This window comes from Dama dama, chromosome 30, assembly GCF_033118175.1.
Source record: "Dama dama isolate Ldn47 chromosome 30, ASM3311817v1, whole genome shotgun sequence".
In the NCBI taxonomy this organism is placed as follows: domain Eukaryota; kingdom Metazoa; phylum Chordata; class Mammalia; order Artiodactyla; family Cervidae; genus Dama; species Dama dama.
Window position 1 is genome coordinate 76,344,149 of NC_083710.1, and position 21,220 is coordinate 76,365,368.

General features: G+C 46.2%; 1 protein-coding gene across 3 annotated transcripts in view; it reads right to left on the reverse strand.

Moving 5' to 3' along the window:
• Nucleotides 1-13,392, reverse strand: part of DZIP1 (DAZ interacting zinc finger protein 1) — a 46,194-nt gene extending 32,802 nt beyond the window's left edge. For 2 of the 3 annotated variants that reach the window (XM_061133799.1, XM_061133797.1), the window contains exons 1-6: nt 13,342-13,392; nt 12,651-13,214; nt 9,182-9,266; nt 6,107-6,234; nt 5,455-5,616; nt 2,964-3,101 (exon numbers count right to left, since the gene is read on the reverse strand). In XM_061133799.1, the coding sequence (XP_060989782.1) occupies nt 2,964-3,101; nt 5,455-5,616; nt 6,107-6,234; nt 9,182-9,266; nt 12,651-13,214; nt 13,342-13,377 (1,113 nt within the window). In that variant the 5' untranslated portion in view covers nt 13,378-13,392. The remainder of the gene's footprint in view (nt 1-2,963; nt 3,102-5,454; nt 5,617-6,106; nt 6,235-9,181; nt 9,267-12,650; nt 13,215-13,341) is intronic. The other variant, XM_061133798.1, reaches the window with a different exon arrangement.
• Nucleotides 13,393-21,220: the final 7,828 nt, after the last annotated feature.

The window sequence follows — 21,220 nt, forward strand, 5'->3', positions numbered from 1 at the left end:
GAGGAGCCTGGAGGGCTATGTCAATAGGCTTGCAAAGAGTCAGACATGACTGAAGCCACTTAGCATGCACTCATGAATAATGACATCTACTCAGAATGAAAGCTTCTTTTTCAGTGAGTATCTAGGAAACCCAACTATTTGGGTAACATTTTAGCAGCCGTTTTTAAAGATGAATACAGTCAGAAATGTTTAATCACACTTGCACTTGGTTTTCATCTTTCACGCTAAGGCAGGGGTCAGCAAATATTTTCTATTAAGGGGCTAATAGAAAATATGTTAGACTCTGGGGGCCAGATGACTCAGTAACTACTACTAGAAATGGGAGAACAGCCATAAGTAATACGTGAATGAACAGCCGCAGATGATACGTAGTAGCAAGGCTGCATTTTAGTGCTTAGGTGTTCAGTCCAGTCCGACTCTTTGCAACTCCATGGACTGTAGTCAGCCAGGTTCCTCTGTCCATGGGGATTCTCCAGGCAAGAATTACTGGAGTGGGTTGCCATGCCCTCCTCCTGGGGATCTTCCCAACTCAGGTATTGAACCCAGGTCTCCCACATTGCAGGCAGATTCTTTACCGTCTGAGCCATCAGGAAAGCCCTGTGTTTCAATAAAACTTCATTTAAAAAACAGGTGTTAGCCTGCCAACCTAAGAAGTCAAAAGGAAATGTCACAGTTTCTGAGTCTATGGGTTATGAACTGACAGAGCTCACAGGAAGGCCTCAGACAAAAGAAATTCAGGGGGCACCTGAGAGTTTCATAACTGAGTCCCTCAGTTAATGAGACAGCAGCCTGCTGGGAGCAACCATCGGACCCAATTCCTGATTCCCTACCGTGTACCTGCACCTCATTGGGCAGCTGCGGCAGGCTGTGTGCGTGCATGCTAAATCACAACAGTCGTGTCCAACTCTGCGACCCCCTGGACTGTAGCCTTCCAGGCTCCTTTGTCCATGGGATTTCCGAGGCAAGAATACTGGCGTGGGTGGCCATGCCCTCCTGCAGGGGATCTTCCCAACCCAGGGATTGAACCAACATCTCTTATGTCTCCTGCATTGGCAGGTGGGTTCTTCACCACTAGAGCCATCAGGCTGGTAGAGGGCTCAGAGGCAGGTCCTGCCCTGCCCAGGGTTGGGTGGGGGTGGGAGGGAGGGGAACATAACAATGGAAGGTTCCCACATGATGTGCACGTGATCAGGTCCAGCTTGGAGGACTGTGGCATGCATTAACCCAGAGGCCCGGGAGAACTTTCCAGAAGAGATGCCATTCCAGCTGAGTAAGTGACGGAGTCTGAAAAACTAGGAGGTACATGACAAAGAAAGCTGGAACCAGGAGCTTTTAGGCGCTGTTGGTGTGTTGAGGTAAAGCCAAGAACGGTGGGAGACAGCAGGACCGGATGCCCAGGGACTCTGAATGCTGGTTAATGGTTCTAGAGTTTGTTCTGTGAAAAACGGGGAGTGACGGAAGGATTTTAAGCAGGGTGGTGATATGGTCAGCCTGGCTACAATGCAGAAGGTAGATTTGGGGGAGAGAGGCAAAACAAGAAGCTGTGGTTGTAGTCCATATTCACAAACACATTTACTTTTTTTAAAATTTTTTATTTTGTCTTGGGGTATAGCTGATTGGGCTTCCCAGCTGGCACTAGTGGTAAAGAACCTGCCTACCAATGACAAAATGGATGCGGGTTTGAGCCTTTGGTCGGGAAGATCCCCTGGAGGAGGGCATGGCAATTCATTCCAGTATTCTTGCCTGGAGAATCCCCATGGACAGAGGAGCCTGGCGGGCTACAGTCCAGGGGGGTCACACAGAGCCGGACACGACTAAAATGACTTAGCACACACACGCAGAACCGTTTAACAATGTTGTGATAGTTTCAGGGGAGCAGCGAAGGGACTCAACCATTCACATACATGTATCCATTTTCCCCCAGACCCCGTCCCATCCAGGCTGCCACATAACATTGAGCAGTTCCATGTGTTATACAATAGGTCCTTGAAAAACACATTTTTTAAAATGATATAATACTGCTTTTTGAAAAAAATCATGAATTCATAAGCTTTAATCTCTATGTTTTCTGGCTAAAAAAAAAATTCTCCTAAATCAGTGTGTCCAAAAGAGGCAGGATGAAGCCCGTACTGATTACTGAGGTTCACTTCCAGATGACTATAATTTACCTGATACATGTAAAAGATCATCAGTTTACCAGTGCCACTATGTAAGCTCTGAAAAAATAGTCTGTGCTTCAAAATGCCTTTCTATGCCTTTTGAAAGTGGGCCTATATCTGAAACACAAAAAATAACTACTAAGGTAATATGAATTAATTCAAACAGATATCATTCGAGGAAAAATTAAACAACTTTGCCAAATGTTCTGTATCCACATCTATTAGTCAATCAGTAAGTATCTAATAAAGAAAGCTGAGTGCCAAAGAATTGATGCTTTTGAACTGTGGTGTTGGAGAAGACTCTTGAGAGTCCCTTGGACTGCAGGGAGATCCAACCAGTCCACCCTAAAGCAAATCAGCCCTGAATAATCATTGGAAGGACTGATGCTGAAGCTGAAACTCCAATACTTTGGCCACCTGATGTGAAGAACTGACTCATTTGAAAAGACCCTGATGCTGGGAAAGATTGAGGGCAGGAGGAGAAGGAGACAACAGAGGATGAGATGGTTGGATGGCATCACTGATTCGATGGACATGAGTCTGAGTGTGCTCTGGGAGTTGGTGATGGACAGGGAAGCCTGGCATGCTGCAGTCCATGGGGTTGCAAAGAATCGGACATGACTGAGTGACTGAACTGAACTGAAGTATCTAATGAACATCTATTATGAATTACACATGCAATAGGAGACAAGAAAAAAAGAATTAGTCGCTGTCACCATCACTGAAAGAGACACTTTTTCTTAGATGATGCCTCCTATAAATTACTTCACCAAGAAAAATCAGTAGTCACCCACTTCTTCATACCTGATTGTCAAGTAGCTGCATCACATTTTGGAAATCCTGGGGATGCTGTGGACGTTCTTCTTTAAACTCATGTGCATCTTTTAGCGTGCCTATGTTAGACTTGATCTGCATATTAGACTTCTGGATTTCTGACAATTGCTATAAAATAAAAGTGAAAATCACTGGTAAAAATGTTCATATTTCTATAAGGCTGAAACAGAGGGCCTCCCTGGTGGCTCAGTGGTAAAGAATCCGCCTGCCAATGCAGGAGACGTGGGTTCGATCCCTGATCCGTGAAGATCCCACATGCCGTGGAGCAACTAAGCCCATACACCACAACTATTGAGCCCGTGCTCCAGAGCCTGGGAGCCACAACTACTGAGCCCACAGGCCACAGCTACCAAAGCTGGCGTGTCTTAGAGTCCAGGCTCTGCAACAAGAGAAACCAGTGCAATGAGAAGCTTGAGCTTCACAACTAGAGCGGAGCCACAGCTCTCCCCAGCTAGAGAAAAGCCTGCAGAGCAGCGAAGACCCAGCATAGCTAAAAAAATTTTTTTTAATTTTTAATTAAGAAATAAAGACTGAAACAGAGGACAAAATTGGGTACCCTGTAGCCACATATTAAATCTGACTATCCTACAAGACACTCATTGCGCTTCTCTTCACGGTGGCTTTCCTGTTTTACTCCTTCCAACAAAAGAACATGTACAGGGTGAAAAAGGGAAAGGAAAACCTAATTTCCTAATCTTGATGGGCGATGGGCAGGTAACAGTTGCCAGAAACAGGAATCGGGTGCAGTTGATTGACCGGGTGATTCAATGAGGAGGCCAGAAGGGGGCGACAGAGGATGAGATGGTTGGAGGGCATCACTGACTCCGAGTTTGAGCAAACTCCAGGAGATGGTGCAGGACAGGGAAGCCTGGCATGCTGCAGTCCATGGTGTCGCAGAGTCGGACACGACTGAGCAACTGAACAACAACTGTCCAAGAGCTCTGATGCTCAGACCCAAGGGCGGTGATGTGGGGACGCCTGAACCAACAGGGAGTTGCCTGAAGGAAGCCCTACAGAAGACACAATGAGCCACCCCCACGTTAACTTCCCCTCAACTTTTTATCTGCAAATTACAGCTTATGGAAAAGTTGAAAGGACAGTCTAATGAACACCCATTTCACTGTCACCAATTGCTAACTAACCCTGGGCCACATTTGCTTTATAAAGATACGACAGCAGCTGGCAAACTTTTTCTGTGAAGAGCCAGATAGTATTTGACTTTGGAGACATGTAAGGTCTTGGTCACAGCGACTCAACTCCGTGGCAGCAGTACAAAAGTTCCATTGAGAAAGTGTAGAGGAAACAACACAGTTGTATTCCAAAATACTCTCTTGCAGACACACCAGGAGGTCAATTTATGCCATTTTCATGTCATGAAATATCTTTTCTTCTGACTTTGTTCAACCACTTTCAAGTGTGAAAACCTTTCTTAGATCAAGGACCATACAAAATCAGGTGGTTTGCTAGATTTGGGTCCCAAGTCATAGTTTGCCCATCCCTATGAGAGGATTCTTGAGAGTCCCTTGGACTGCAAGGAGATCCAACCAGTTCATCCTAAAGGAGATCAGTCCTGGGTGTTCATTGGAAGGACTGACGCTGAGGCTGAAACTCCAATACTTTGGCCACCTCACGTGAAGAGTTGACTCACTGGAAAAGACCCTGATGCTGGGAGGGAATGGGGGCAGGAGGAGAAGGGGACGACAGAGGATGAGATGGCTGGATCGCATCACCAACTCGATGGACATGAGTTTGAGTAAACTCCAGGAGTTGGTGATGGACAGGGAGGCCTGGCGTGCTCTGATTCATGGGGTCGCAAAGAGTTGGACATGACTGAGCAACTGAACTGAACTGATGAGAGGGTTCAGGGCGTTTTAGAGAAGGATCTTTGCAGTTTTCCCAAACTACCCCTCTATTTCAGTTTATAAAACATGTTGCCCCTAGAGGGAGCTCAAGAATCTTCCCTGGTCTCCTTTGCTTCCCTGTTACCAAGGCCACTCCCACAGGAAAGCGGGAGGGGCTACATTTAATCACATCCCGGCTCACCCACTCACTCAGACTAAACAGGCCTGTCTTTCTGGGTCAGCTTCTTTCTGCCACGCTGGGGATCTGTGTCAGTCTTTGTAGAAAGTTCCTTTGGAACTTTGGAAAGCTCCAAAACTTGGGGAAGGGGTTATGGTTTCAGGCTATCGGAACCTAAAGAGTTAAGCAAGAGGGCCCTTCTCTGATCTGACCCAAATGTGCCAAGTGTTCTGACTGGGGTTTGGGGCCAGAGCTCCCGCTCTGAAGGACTTGCTCTGTCTTCCCTATGCCCGAGCTCCCTAGACTCTCAGGGAGGATGGGAGTCTGGGCCAGGGCACGATAAAGGAACTTGTGGGTCTGAGGGCCATATTGCCACTGTTCCGCCACCTCTAAAAGCCACAACTCTGTCAATGCTATGAGGACTCCTAGGTTTAATACTCACATATTCTAATGCTGAGTTCTTAGAAGTCAGTTCTTTAAACTCCTTCATAAACATTTCCTTGACTTTTTCCATTTCATCAACTAGTTTCTCCTTTTCTTCTTCTTTCCATCTATCAAATAACTTCAGAAATTCTTCCTCTTTTGTTTTCTGCATTTCATATTCCTGAAATTGATTTAACACATGGTTTTAAAAGTTCTGACATGAAGCAAGCCTGCAGAATTTTAAATAAATGGGCACAGCTTCTCCTCACATGGGTCAGTGAGACTTGCAGATTTCAGTTAGGCCTTTCTTTGGTTTGTTTTGCTGCAAAAAACACTGCATATAAAGGCAGGTCTGTACACAATGATTTTCCCAAACCAAAGGCAGCACACAGCATCCTTTTGTCCTTACATCCCTTAAAGTATAAACACAGAGGTCCAAAGTCTCAAAGATTCCTAGAGACTATACAATCTGCCAAGAGTGAATCATGAAGAAACAGAAAATCTGAACAGACCAATAAGGAGTAAAGAGATTGAACCAGAAATCAAAAGAAACTACCAACAAAGAAAGGCTCAAGACCTGATGGTTTCACTGGTGAACTCTACCCAACATTTAAAAGGAATGAACCCCAGTCCTTCCCAGCACATCAGTGCTTCAGAATTCAGCATCATACCTTAGAGAACCTGACTGCATGGGCGAGCTGTGCAGCCTCGAGCTGAGACTTGGTGAGCTGCAGCTGCTCCTTCAACATGTCGATCTCACTTTGGAGCTTGTCCGTCTGCGCCCTTGTCTTATACTCTGCTGCAACAGAAATATCGTTAAAATACCATCTCTTCGAAACCCATCGGAAAACTTAACGGGGTACAGTGCTACTAATAAGATAAAGACAAAGGAAACTGCTTTTTCTTGGGACTTTACTCTTTTTCATGCTGCACGAGCCAACTTTACTATGCATTTTCAGCCCTTTGCATCATTGGGCACAGAATTATTTTTAAGCAGATTCTTTCAGCCACTGGGTTGAGGTTGGATTAACCCTGCAGAGGCAGAGTGAGAGCCCATTCAGGGAGCAAAGGAATAATCCTGGGCTCTTCTTCAAGACGCCTGTCTCAATCAGAGAAAGGAAATCAACAGCTTCGACCGCAGGTACCACAATATTGAAATCTCTACGGTCGCCATCTTTCTGGCTCCCACGGAACTCTCCTGAACACCTCATCAGTGCTCAGACAAGCAGAGGCTGGCACTCAAAATGCAAACTTGGGCCACAACCCGTCCACAGGGCAAAAATGAACTACTGAGAAGTTGTAAAAGGAAGCAACAAGTGAAGGGAAGAACACTTATGTTCATGTACTTACATGCAGATGTACACATGACTGAATGGATATACATGTGTCTGTGAGTGTAGACATGAAAGGTATGGAAACCAAAGTAGAAAGTCAGAATCTCAAAGATGACCTGAAGAAATAATACTCATTTCAGAGTCTGAAATACTCTCTGAAACGAGTATGAGATAGAATAAGATACTGAAACAGAAGAGAAAGAAGGTCAGTTTCACACTGAAGAATGATAGGTTAATTTTAAAAAATATTTAATCTTCCCAATTTCTCCAATATACTGTTAAACTGTATCCACGGTTCATGGCTTATAAGTGTAATTTTATGCTATTCATATTGTTTATACAAAGCTCAGCTGTTTCCTAAATAAATCTATCAGAAATAGGCAGAAATGGAAACAGGCTGACCCAAAAGGGAGGGAAAAGCAGATATAGGTAGTGAGTAACAAGCTAGAAGTATAAACGTCCAGGTACCAAAAACATTTAGATCGTAATGAGCATTTCCATGGGTTACTGTAGCAATCTGTAGAATTGCTCTGCTCATGGAGAAACAGGCCTTGCATTCTTTGCTTCTGATAACATTTATATTAGTCGCAAACCTGGTTCCTTGCAAGCCACAGAACCCCTCCCACCTTCTGCTCCTTCAATTAGCCCTTCTAGGCACTGGTTAATTCACACTGGCACCCAAACACATCTTACTATCTCCCACTGCAAATGAGACAATAATCTTCCCTTGGTCCCCCTTTCCCTCCAGATACTGCCTCCTGTCCCTGCTTTCTCTCCCAGCAAACTACTGAAATAAATGGCTGTAATCGACATGACCACTTCCTTGCCGGATCCTCAGCTCAGCTCACTCCAGTCAAGCTTTTGTCCCCAGTAGTTCGCTGCCGCTATGTTAAGGCCACCAATGGCCATTGGGAAAACAATGGTCACTTGTCGGTCTTCATCTTACTCTGTGCCTCAAGATCATTGGGGGTCACTGTCTCCTTCTTAAAACCCTCATGCCCCTTGGTTTCCATGACAACACACTCTCCACTTCCCTCCTGCCTCCATCACTGTAATTTCTCCCTGTCAGCTGCTCCTCCTGGGCTCCTAGTGTGGGGCTGGCCCTGAGTTGCCTTCTCTTTTTAAGTGACCTCATCCAGCCCAGTTCTGCTAACGACTCCCAGGTTTTTATCTCCAGCCTGGGCCTCTACCTCGACCTCCAGCATCCCCACGTGCATGGCCACTGTATGTGTGACTTGAGTGTACCCACGACCCACCCAAATTCCCCATCCTTCTTCCTCCCTCAATGTGCTCCCCTTCTGGTCCTCCCCTCAGTAAACATGATAACCATTCACCCATTTGTACAGGACAGAAGCCCAGGATCATCTTTACTTCATCTCCTGTTCCCACGTGGAGTCACATCTCTGGGCTCTGCGTCCAGGATAAATCCTCTCCATCTCCACTTTTCCCACCTCCCGTCCTGGTCCGGCTGCCACCTTCCCTCCCTTGGGCTACCTGTTGCAGCCTCCTCACGCTTCAACCTGCTTCCACCTGCGTCCCTACCGTCTGTCCCCTACCCACTACTAGATGGGTCGTGTAAAGGTACAAATTGGAGGGGATTCCACGGCCATCCCATGGTTAGGATTAGTGCTTTCACTGGCAATGCTTTGGATCCCTGGTCAGGGAACTAAGATCCCATAAGCTGAGTGGCTCAGCCAAAAAAATATAAAAATACCAGTCCAAATTACATCATGTCCCCACTCCTCCAACTTAAGATCCTCCAGTGGCTTCTCATTATGCTGATTAAATCGCCCACATTCCTACCCAGGGCATTTGAGGCCCTACGTGACCTGGCCCCTTCCTAGCCCACCTCTGCTCACTCTGCTCCACCAAACTTTTATCTGTTTCCCCAAAACACCAGCCTGCCCTGCCCCCCAAAACACTGCTGACAGTGAGAATTCCCTTTGCCTGAGATCTTCATTTCCCAGATTTTCTGCATGCCGGGATCCCGTCATCATTCTGGTTTCTGATCACATATCACCTCCTTAATGAGGCCTTGGCTGACCACCAGGAGTCACTCTCAGTTCCATTCTCTTACTTTATTTTCTTCATTGCACTTGCCGCCACTTGAAAACATCACTCAGTTGTTTAGATATAACTCCTCCATCCCCTCTATTAAGATGTAAGAGAGCCAGACAGGGTCTGTTTTGCTTATGGCTACATCCTTGAGCCCTAATGCAGTACACGGCACATCACAGGGGATCAACATTCACTTAATGAGTGTTCGAACAAGGACTATGACGCTTTCTTTTAAAAGGATTGAGAGATGCTTTGGACCATGTCTCACTGAAAAAAGAAAAAGCTACCAGAAATAGTACCTTTATTATAGGGCTAAAAGAAAATAGCTCTTTGAAGGCAGAGCTCACTACTTACCAAGATGCGAATCTTCAGGGTGGCGGCGCTGAATATGACTTTGTAGGAAAGCTTGGTTCATAAAGGCCTTGTCACAAAAATGGCACTGAAAAGGAGACAGCAATGACTCCAAGTGTCTCTAACAAGTGCCCTTCCACCTAATTTGAATTAAAACTTGGGTGCCTGAAGCACTCCCTCTTGGGGGCTTTTCCCTAAGAGATACCAGCCTGGCAAGTGATGCTGAAAGCATAACTAAAAAGACATTTACAACCAGGGTGTTCATCCCAAACTGGACATATGTCAGTAAAAATCATCTCAGGAGCCCATCATGGTGGTTTCTGGAACCCCTGAGGCTGCTCCCGTTACAGAGGTGGTTCCCAGCCCACCAGCGCCAACTTGTCCATGACACTCCAGCCATGCCAGCCTTCTTCCTGTCCCTCACGCAGGCCAGCTTCAGACACTGCATCGGCCAGTCCCCCGCCTGAATTTTCCCCAAACTTTCCCATGAAAGTCTGGCTCCTTCCCAACATCTGAGATGTCGTTTATGGAGCATCTTCCGTGCTGGGGCCGTGCTGCACGTCCTTAAGACATCTTCCTGGATGAGCCCCCTGCCAGGCCCTGTCTTGTTTTCATCATGGTTCATCTCACCACTTAGTATTGTCAGGTTTAGTTACTTTCTTTGCTTCTTATCTCCTGTCCAGTTCCTCTAGGATCTAGAATGTCAGCTTCCTGAGAGTTTGAACTCTCTTCTCTTTCTTCACAACTTTATCCCCAGAGCTCAGTATTAACAGATCATTGATCACAAGCTTAGGAATATTTGGCCTCCTAAAATGAACTTACTGAAAAAAACCAGTCCTACCAATATCTCTATTCTCTACCTTTTAACATAATTTTTAAGCAAAAAAAAAAAAAAAAAAAATCAACTTGTTCATCTATATCCTTCCCCTGGATTATTCTTAGTAAATCCTGAATATTATATATTTCATCTGTCATATTTCAGAATCTATCTCCAAAAAGATTTTCTTTTAACACGATCATAATATTATCATCCCACCTTCTAAAATGTGTAAATTCCTTAATTATTGACAAATATCCAACCATTTATTTTTTCCCAATATTTCACACGCCTTAGAAAACATTTTTGCAGTTTTTTTTAAAATAATTATTTATTTTTATTATTTATTTGACTGTACCAGGCCTTAGTTGCGGCATGTGGAATCTAATTCCCTGACAAGGGACAGAACCTGGGCTCCCTGCACTGGGAGCACAGGGTCTTAGCCATAGGACCACCAGGGACATCCTTTGCACTTTGTTTTGAATCAGGACCCAAATAAAGTTATATCTTGCAATTAGTTGTTTTGTCTCTTAATTCTCTGCTAGTCTATAGGCTGAACCTCCAGCTCTCTCTTCCTTATAACTTTCTTGATATAACTTTCTTGATAAAGAAAATGAACATTTGTCCTGCTGAGTTTCTCTCAGTCTGGATTTTGCTGCTTCAGTCCTACTGTGCTATTTACATGCTCTCCTATTCAGGTTTTGTCTTACACTTATTCATCATAATTATATCACAAAGACATAGATCACAGGTAACCACAGCTCACTATGAAGAAGCCCCTGAAGACAACAACATCCACTTGTCCGATACTATTTACTGAGCCTTCCTCATGCTATTGGAGAAGGAAATGGCAACCCACTCCAGTATTCTTGCCCGGAGAATCCTAAGGACAGAGGAAACTGGAGGGCTAGAGTCCATGGGGTTGCAAGAGTCAGACACGACCTAGCGACTAAACCACCTAAACCAACCACCTCAGGCTATGCATGCATTATCTCATGGGATCCTACTACTAAGGTTCTTGTCTTCCAGATGAGGAAACTAAGGCTTAGAAGCTAAATGACTTGTGCAGGAACAGCTGGGATTCAAACCCAAGTCGAATAACTCTGGAGTTGTCACCCTAAATGCTCTCACAGCTCAACAACTCCCCCAAGAGACAACGGCAAGTCACCTAACAGAGGGCAGAGAATGCCTGCACTACGTACACTAAGTGGGAAAAGGTGGTGTGGTCTTTCCTACCTCTTCTTGATCACCCCCTGGGCACACCATACACCTACCACTACCGCTCAGAGAGTCTGTTGAGTGGTCAAAGGGTTGGCAGGTTCCACTCATTTGAGAGAAGTGTGCCATTAGTTTATTATCCTCATATATCATTAACATTTTAAAGTCTTCATTTACTAACCGCTATTTCTATTACAGCCAAAAGAACAAAAAAATGTTTATAAACATAAAATTTTTATGTTACAGGTTTTAAGGGTTCACTGCTTAATATCAAAGCCAGGTGTACTTTCTTTAAAGGTTTTAAACAGAACCCATTCTATTTTACGATAATATATTTCTAAAGAACCATCTCAGCACTATTCATCAATTTTAGTTTTTAAATAGCATTTGTGAAACAAATAGGCAATTATCAATATCAGGTATCATTGATGATTTCACCTAGGGGTTGTGTACCCAAGGCTAAACATTAAGACTTTCTAACAGGATTCTTTCCCAACTGTTCACCTAGTTTAAATACACTTCTCCCAAGGCTCCTATTAGGACAGTCCTAAGCACAATTAACCACACTGTTTTCTGCACCTACACCCAGTTCTCCACACTCTCTCCTAAATCCACTAAGGCCTGTTCAGTCCTATTTAGCCAAAATGACTGGAATGTAAGGGTGTGGAATCAATCTTGTCAGTCTATTGCTTACTTTGATATCTTCATCAAGCATTCTTCCTTTCTCCACCTAATTCATAAAAGATACATACGCTGACTTCCTTACACTCAAAAATGACAATATTTATCTTGGGTTCAAGAACAAACAGTTGAAGATTAAGAACAAAAAGACAAGAATTTTTAAATTTTTAAACAGTGTTGTTATACTAGCAAGTATTCTTCTTCTTAGAAAATATATATGTTGAAATATTTAGGACTCTGAAACTCACTGCCAGAGCCAATGTGGCAAATGCTAATAATTGGTGAATTTAGTTGAAGGGTATTAAGAAGTCTTTGAACTGTTCTTGCAATCTTCCTGTAAATTTTAAAACATTTCAAAATTTAAAAATGAAGGGGGAAAAAATCCACAAGATGTAAGCATTCCATATCATCTGGGGCCCAACCTTAACAGCAATTTGCTGTTTTATTTATCTGGTTTATTTTTCATTACACCTGTTAGGAGGAGGAAACAGCTTCTTGAACCACCAGCTTTTAGATAATTCAATAAAGCACTGCAGACAAGGCTGCTCGTTAAATTATTAACCCCGTGTTAGTCTGCACAAGGTAATGAGCCATGTCATCTGTTGGTTAAAAGTACTCTTTCGCTTAAAGACTACTTTCTCCTGATTTAAACAAATCTTAAACAAACACAAATGGCAGGGCTATAGGAAAGGACTCTCAATATCCTAGCCAGTAGGCGCTGAGGGTTTTACTGGGCAATCGCAAGGCACTTCCCACCTGGTAATAGCTGGCTTTGGCCTCGATCATCAGCTGCTGGGTGGAGATCAACTTTTTCCTGCGTTTACATTCTTCCTTGAGCAGCTTGATCTCGCCGGCCTGCTTGGTGAGCAGCTTCTTGCTGTGCTCGCCTTCAGCCAGGCTCCGGCGCAGCCGCTCCTCCAGGCCGTGCAGCTGTGAGGTGAGAAACTCCTGCGAGTGCAGCAGGTACTCGATGGTGAGCTGCGCCAGGCGGATGAGCTTCAGCAGCACCGGGTCCACCCCCGACTGGCAGTGCGGGCACTTCTCGTCCTCCAGCTTGCAGAAGGTGATGTTCATGATGTTCTCCTGCAACGTGAGCACGTCCACGGCGCCCGCCACCTTGTCCACGTCGATGGCGCTCAGCCGCCGCCAGTCCACACTCTCCAGCCGCGGGCGGAACTGGAAGAAGGGCAGGGGGCCCGACGACGCGCCGGGGGGGCCACAGGCCATGGCGGCCCCGCCCGCCGCGGCCGCTGCGGAGGCGTCGGGTCCCTCCAGGCCGCCGGCGGCCGCGAGCGGGTAGTAGACGTGCTTCTGAAAGGGCTGCGGGAAGGAGACAGAGGCGGGGGGGAGGCGGAGGGAGCTGGGGGTCTCGCCACTCCCCCATCGTTCCCCCCATCCCACCCCGCCGCATCCGCAGGCTGGCATCCCCGGGTTCCCGCCCCCTTACCATGCTCCGAAGCAAATCCGCCGCCTCCGCTGGCATCGGGGGAGGGGGCAGTCCTGTCTTCCCGGCCCAGGCCGCCTCCCGGGCCGCCGCCGCCCCACCCTTCGGGAGCGGGAGAAGGCCGGGTCCCGGCGGCGGCGGCCTAAGGTCTGGGCGTCCAGGCCGTTGCTATGGCAGCGCCCCGGGCGGCCACCTGGAGCGAAGTGCGAGGCGGCCAGCGCGCGGTCAGCGGGCGCCCAGAGTCCTGCGGGACCAGAGGAGAGCTCGTCGTGGGCCCCGAGGGCAGACCGGTCCACCCCTCCAGGGGATACACTTCCCGGTTCCCCAGACGCCACCCTCCAAGTCTCTAAGGGGTGAGGAACCACATCCTAGCAGCCAGCCTCTGACCCCAGCCTTAGATTTTGGGATCAGAAATAGCCATTCATCCTCATCTTTCACACGCAGCTCAGAAAAAGGTTAAGACACAAATCTTTGCAAAAATCAGTGGGATGGAGGGGGGCTGGCTGCCAGAGAGCATGAAGACACTTTGGGGGTATAATAAAAAATGTTCTCTATCCTGATTGGGCTGTTGATTACCCAGGGATATATATACATTTGTCAAAACTCATTGAATGGTACACTGAAAATTAAGGGCCCATTTTGTATAGTACACTTACAGTTGTTTTAAGAATTAAATTTGTAGTGTAGTCAATTATATTTGATGGAGCATGTGAGTGTTAGTCCTTCAGTCGAGCCTGACTCTTTGCAATCGCATGGGCTGTAGCACGCCATGATCCTCTGTCCATGGGATTCTCCAGAGAAGAATACTGGAGTGGATTGCTATTCCCTTCTCCAAGGGATCTTCCTGACCCAGGGTCAAACCCGGGCCTCCTGCATTGCAGGCAGATTCTTTACCATCTGAGCTACCAGGAAAGCTCTTACAAACCAGAGAACTTTCCAGAATGTGTAATAACTTTCCTTGTCTTTCCAAAAGGACACATTTTCAAAACATAAAGATGTAAACAATTATATGGAGGGGAAACTTTATAGGGCCCTGGTATTTACCTTACAAACTTGTGTGGCAGCTGCATTCTGTTTTCTGGAGGGGCTAAAATATTTCTAGCAGCAACCTGTAGACTTCAGGGCTCTCATTCTCCAGGTCTTCTGGGGGCTGCCTGTGGCTACCACAGAGATGCATGAACTGAGGAAAAGCCAGCCATCTCTCAGTCCACCGGGGACTCCCTGTTTGGACCAACCATCAGGAAAATTTCTGTCTTTCCTAACAGCCAAAGAACAGAAGAAAGGAAAATACAGTCGCGAGTAACTAGAAGCAACGTTGTAATATCAACCATTTCTAGCCCTTTCTAAACACTGAGAACTACAAATAAGTCCACATGAAAGCATCCAAAAATTTAAGCACACACTTCATAAGACTTCACAGAAACCATACATCCCAATTATTTTGAATGGGATTTTTGGGGGGAAAAAAAGAGCTATTACCGTTTCACTGCAGCCAGCATACAAATCTTACAGATCTAGCTTCAGGGTCTGATTCTTCCACGTGCAGACCCAGAACAAGTTATATCAGCCCTAGGCCTCAGTTTCCCAGTCTGCTTAAAAGGCGTCAGGACACCAACCTGGCAGGTCTAGGTACTGTGGACTCCATCCACTGGGCTGCAGGATCAGCGGGAACAAGGGCCGTGGTCTCTCTTGCTCACCGTTATATCCCCAGCACCTAGCATAAATCAGGCAGAGAAAAAGTGTTAAGAATTTGCCAAAAAGGACACGCGGATAAAGGATAATCCGAATGAATTAGGCGCTTGGTTAGGTAAAACGTCAGCTCCCGGCCCTTGTCCCTCGTATTTCCTGTGCCTCTGGCCTGTTAGGGGAATTCACCGGGGCTCTGGGTTCAAGCCCTTGGAAATGAAGGTGGGGGTCTCTCCGCGCGCTCCCACTGCATTCGGGGGAGGAGGCGCGCAGGGCCCTGAGGCGCTCATCTCCACTCCCGGCCACCAGCCTGGCCCCGAGCGCCGCGTGGTTGGCCACCCTCGCCCCTCGGCTGAATCTTGAGTCGCAAGATGGCCGGAACAGGAAAGAAGGGGACCCGCTTTCCCATTCTCTCAGGCCCCCAAGCCTCAGCAGGGCCGCCAGCCGGGTGCAGCGTCTCCCGCCCCGGGCGCACCGCTGGGCCGACCCGCCGAATCCACAAAGACAAAGGCCCGGGAACGCGGGCTCCAGTGGGGCCTCGGCGCCGCCCCTTGGAAGGCAAGACAAACGGGGTGTGAGGATTGCGGCAGGCAAGCCCGCGGGGTCTGCAGCGCCTTGTCTCGCTTCGGCGAAAAAGACGGAGGCGGCCACGGCTTCGCGGGCACGGAGATGCTCCGGCCTCCCCTCCACGCCTGGCGCATCCCGGACTTCGACTCACCCCTGCCGCGCGCTCCTGGGCGGGCGCCGGGCGCTGCAGGCGGACGGGGACAAGGCTGGGGACGCAGATCCCAGGGGTGCTGCTGGCGCAGGCGGGCCCGTGGAGGCCGAGGAGCAGCCAAGCGGGAAGCGGTGGGCCGGCTCCTTCTTCCAGGGCGCAGGGTGAGGCCTGTGTGTTCCGGGCAAGTTGTGGCGAGGCGAGCCGCCTGGCGCCGCTCCGGGCCCTCCCAGATTCCCGGCCACGGGCGCCTCCGATCCCCCACCCCCCTCCCGCCCCCTCCCCTCCGCGATCTCCCTCCAGCCTCTTCTCTCGGCCTCCAGGCTCTTCTGGCAGCTGGGCGGGACCGTGCGCGTCTAGACCGCAGAGCTAAAATGCGCTCGGCCAATCCCGCTGTTGGTGCAGACACGTGGTACCTAGGCGAGCTCTGTTGCTGGCAGGGGATGCTAGCCCCTGGAAGGTTTTTCAAAGAGAGACCAGATTCACTCCTACCCTGTGGTTAGCCTAAACCCTCAGCTAGCTAATTTCCCATAGAGGCAGGAGCTTTATGTGAATTCCTTCTAAGAAGAGATACCTTTTAATCGCAGTAGTCTGCAGATGCAAGAGACCTTGAAGAGCCTAGCTAGTGCAACCTTGGGAAAACCGGATTAAAGACCATGTGCCAAAACACACAAGAATTTAAGATTTCTGTGCCTTGGCATGTGATTTCCCTTCTCTTTTGGTTATGCCCATTTTAGGACGAAAAGCATTGGATCTCTGTTGACAGGTAGCTTGTCAGTGGGGTAGAGGGGATGGATGTCCTGGGTCAACAGCAAGGTTGAAGCTAAAAGTGGAACACTGTCTCTAACAATGGGACAAAATTCCATATTTTAAAATAATGAGTAATCCTTAACAACCTTGAGGTTGACCCAGATTGAGAAATCTGAGTGCATCTTTTGCAAAATCTTAGTGCCTGTTGTAGTAAAATTGTTCTTCAGTTAGAAAGGAGTAACTACAGAATGTTTGTTGGATGTTATGTTACTGTAATGGAGAAGGAAATGGCAATCCACTCCAGTGTTCTTGCCTGGAGAATCCCAGGGACAGCGGAGCCTGCTGGGGTCGCACAGAATCGGACACGACTGAATCGAGTTAGCAGCATGTTACTGCAAAAGGCCTTTCCTTGTTTTTCTCCTTTATGGAATTTGCTTTATAGACTATTTAGCACGAGGCTTCAAACATAGTAATAGCTCAGTATGTATTTATGTTGAATTCCTTCCTTGTTTTAGTTTTTACTTAAAGTCATAAAGACTTGGGCTTCCCAGGTGGCTCAGTGGGTAAAGAATCCACCTGCAATACAGAAAAGATTCGATTCTAGGGTCAGGAAGATCCTCTGAAGACGGGCATGGCTACCCACTCCAGTATTCTTGCCTGGAGAAACCCATGGACAGAGGAGCCTGGTGGGCTATAGTCCATGGGGGCATAGAGGTTGGACAGGAAGCGAAAGGACGCAGGCAGGACAGCCTTGGTGGTTTTTGTTTTTTTAATTTGTTCAATTTCAATTTAATGCTTAAATTTGAAAGATCCACAATCCCATGAAAATGTTCCAAGGTAGTATGAGTAAAGATTTCTAGATGGAAATTTCAGGCAATGTGAAGGAGATATGGCCACTGCTTTGCAAAATCTATATTTTGTAGCACTTCATGGGGAGTGGGGCGGGGGTGGGGGTGGGGGATTGTGCGCGCGCATGCGCGCGCATAGGATGATCACTTCATCAACATGATTTGATAATACACCTTTTGCGTTATGGGTATTCCCATTCCCAACTCTGAGTATATTATGACACATGTGCAGAATTGGAAGAGGTCAGATGAACCAGTGACACGCCCGCATTTGTCACAACACAGCCCCGTGTCATGACAGGGGCAAACGTGATTTTCCGTCTGGGAAATTTGTGGTCTTAAAGGCTAGCGGCTTAGCTCCAGGCAGAACCCTCTGCCAACTCAGGCTGACCTGCCACATAAAGGAAAGTCAATTGGACTGGGAGCTTGAAGGTAAAGAATGTTGTTTTGTTAGTCGCTCAGTCGTGTGGGACTCTTTGCAATCCTATGGACTGTAGCCCGCCCGGCTCCTCTGTCCATGGGATTCTCCAGGCAAGAACACTGGAGTGAGTTGCCATGGTCTCCCTCACGGGATCTTCCCAACCCAGGGATCAAACCTCTGCCTCCGGTGCCTCCTGCCTTGGAGGTGGGTTCTTTACAGCTGAGCCACTGGGGAAGTCCTGCAAACTCTCTAGGGCAACCATTAACAAATTTAAAAGAGAACTGCTCTATTAGAAACAGAAAAGGCAGGAAAAGGGGGCAAAAAGAAAGAATAAGAGGAATGAATAGAAAACAGTTGCAAACATGGAAGATATTAACCCAATGATATTAATAATCATTTTATATGTGAATGGTCTAAATGAAACAATTAAAAAACAGAGCTTCTCAGAGAGGATGAAAAAAACAAAACAAGACCCAACAGTCTGTTATCTGTAAGAAACTCACTGCAAATATAAAACTTAAGATAGTGTGAAAGTAAAGGGATGGAAAAAGATACATCACAATTCAAAAGAAATCTAGAGCAGCTCAATTAGTTTCAGATGAAGGAGACCTCAGAACAAGAAAAATGTTCAGGAATTAAGAGGAATATTGCAAAATGTTGAAGGGGATCAGTGTTCCAAGAAGACATAATACTAAACAAGTATGTATGTACTTGTATGTATGTAAGAACAGAGCATGAAGATAAATGAGGCAAAACATAACTGCAAAAAGAAATAGACAAATCCACAATTACACTTGGAGATTTTAACATCCCTCTTTAACAATTAATAGATCAGCTAGGACAAAATTGACCTGAATAGTATTATCAATCAACCTGATCTAATTGGCAATTATAAAATACTGCATTCAAGCTGGTTTTAGAAAAGGCAGAGGAACCAGAGATCAAATTGCCAACATCCACTGGATCATTGAAAAAGCAAGAGAGTTCCAGAAAAACATCTATTTCTGCTTTATTGACTATGCCAAAGCCTTTGACTGTATGGATCACAATAAACTGGAAAATTCTGAAAAAGATCAGAATACCAGATCACCTGACCTGCCTCTTGAGAAACCTGTATGCAGGTCAGGAAGCAACAGTTAGAAATGGACATGGTGGCGAGGGAGGCGAGACGGGGGATCAGGATGGGGAACACATGTAAATCCATGGCTGATTCATGTCAATGTATGGCAAAAACCACTACAATATTGTAAAGTAATTAGCCTCCAACTAATAAAAATAAATGAAAAAAAAAAAAAAAGAGCTGGACATGGAACAACAGACTGGTTCCAAATAGGAAAAGGAGTATGTCAAGGCTGTATATTGTCACCCTGCTTATTTAACTTATATGCAGAGTACATCATGAGAAACGCTGGGCTGGAAGAAGCACAAGCTGGAATCAAGATTGCCGGGAGAATTATCAATAACCTCAGATATGCAGATGACACCACCCTTACGGCAGAAAGTGAAGAAGAATTAAAGAGCCTCTTGATGTAAGTGAAAGAGTAGAGTGAAAAAGTTGGCTTAAAGCTCAGCATTCAGAAAACTAAGATCATGGCATCTAGTCCCATCACTTCATGGCAGACAGATGGGGAAACAGTGGAAACAGTGGCAGACTTTATTTTTTTGGGCTCCAAAATCACTGCAGATGGTGATTGCAGCCATGAAATTAAAAGACACTTGCTCCTTGGAATGAAAGTTATGACCAACCTAGACAGCATATTAAAAAGCAGAGACATTACTTTGCCAACAAAGGTCCGTCTAGTCAAGGCTATGGTTTTTCCAATAGTCATGTATGGATGTGAGAGTTGGACTCTAAAGAAGCTGAGTGCTGAAGAATTGATGCTTTTGAACTGTTGTGTTGGAGAAGACTCTTGAGAGTCCCTTGGACTACAAGGAGATCCAACCAGTCCATCCTAAAGGAGATCAGTCCTGGGTATTCATTGGAGGGACTGATGTTTGAGCTGAAACTCCAATACTTTAGCCACCTGATGTGGAGAGCTGACTCATCTGAAAAGATCCTGATGCTGGGAAAGATTGAGGGCAGGAGAAGGGGACAGTAGAGGATGAGATGGCTGGATGGCATCACCGATGAACATGAGTTTGAGTAAACTCCAGGAGTTGATGATGGATGGGGAGGCCTGATGTGCTGCAGTCCATGGGGTCACAAAGAGTCGGACATGACTGAGTGACTGAACTGAACTGAACAACAGGAGAATACATGTGCTTCTCAAACTTGTATGAAACGTTAAGAAAGACAGGCTGCATTCTGGGCTATCAAACACACCTTAGCAAACATGAGAGAATAGAAATCATACGACATATGTCTTCAGACCTCAATAGAATTAAACTAGAAATCAGTAGCAGAAAGATAGCTGGAATATTCCCCAGTACTTGGAGATTAACCAACACTTCTATGTAATATATGGGTCAGAGAAGAAATCTCAAGAGAAATTTAAAAGCATTTGTAACTAAATAGAAACACAACTTATTTAAATTTGTGAGATGCAGTGAAAATGGAGCTTAGAGGGAAATTTGTTCATTAGAAGTGAGTCCCTAAGTTTGACCTACACCCAAGAGGAAAGGAATCATGTTTGCTTTTTGAAGGAAGGAAGCATCAAAGACTTTGAGGCCATATTTTGAAACCACATTGCAACCAGTACCATCATCTCCCTTTCTTTGATTGTTCCCTGGTGGCTTAAGTAGAGAAAATGATCTGGTGGCAGTCTCAACAATTCAATTGAACCATTTATGTGTTGCCTTAAACTGACTTGGATCTGGAAGGTGAGTTAAAAAACAAAACCCAAACCTAACTTCCATGGAAGGTGTGGCTCAGCCCTGGTGTTTTGAGTGGGATGGGAAGGGTCCTACAAGTCAGATAAGAACTTGTATTTAAATGTCATACTTTGACCCCCCCTGATGAATTTAATCACAACCAGGGCTTCCCCAGTGGCTCAGTGGTAAAGAATCTGCCAGTAATGCGGGAGACCTGGGTTTGATCCCTGGGTTGGGAAGATCCCCTGGAGAAGGGAAAGGCTGCCCACTCCAGTATTCTGGCCTGGAAAATTCCATGGACTGTATAGTCCATGGGGTCGCAAAGAGTCGGACACAACTGAGCGACTTTCACTTTCACTTGAATGATTCACTTGAATTAATCATTCACTTGAATGATTTCACTTGAAGACAGAAGTGAGACAGAAGCAATTTTCCTGCTATAATTTTTGCTGGCAAGCAACGTCATATGCCTCAGAGTGTCCAGGGTGTCAGTGGGTAAAGGGAGCATCTGAATTCCATGTCTAGTCAAAACTTTCATCATGTCAAGTGGCTGTTGAGACGGCAGTGACTGCACTGGGTGTTTTTAATCAGAGGCTTAAACTCCCAAACCTTAAAGTCCCAATGCTATTGTTCCCCACCCCAGACTGCTCT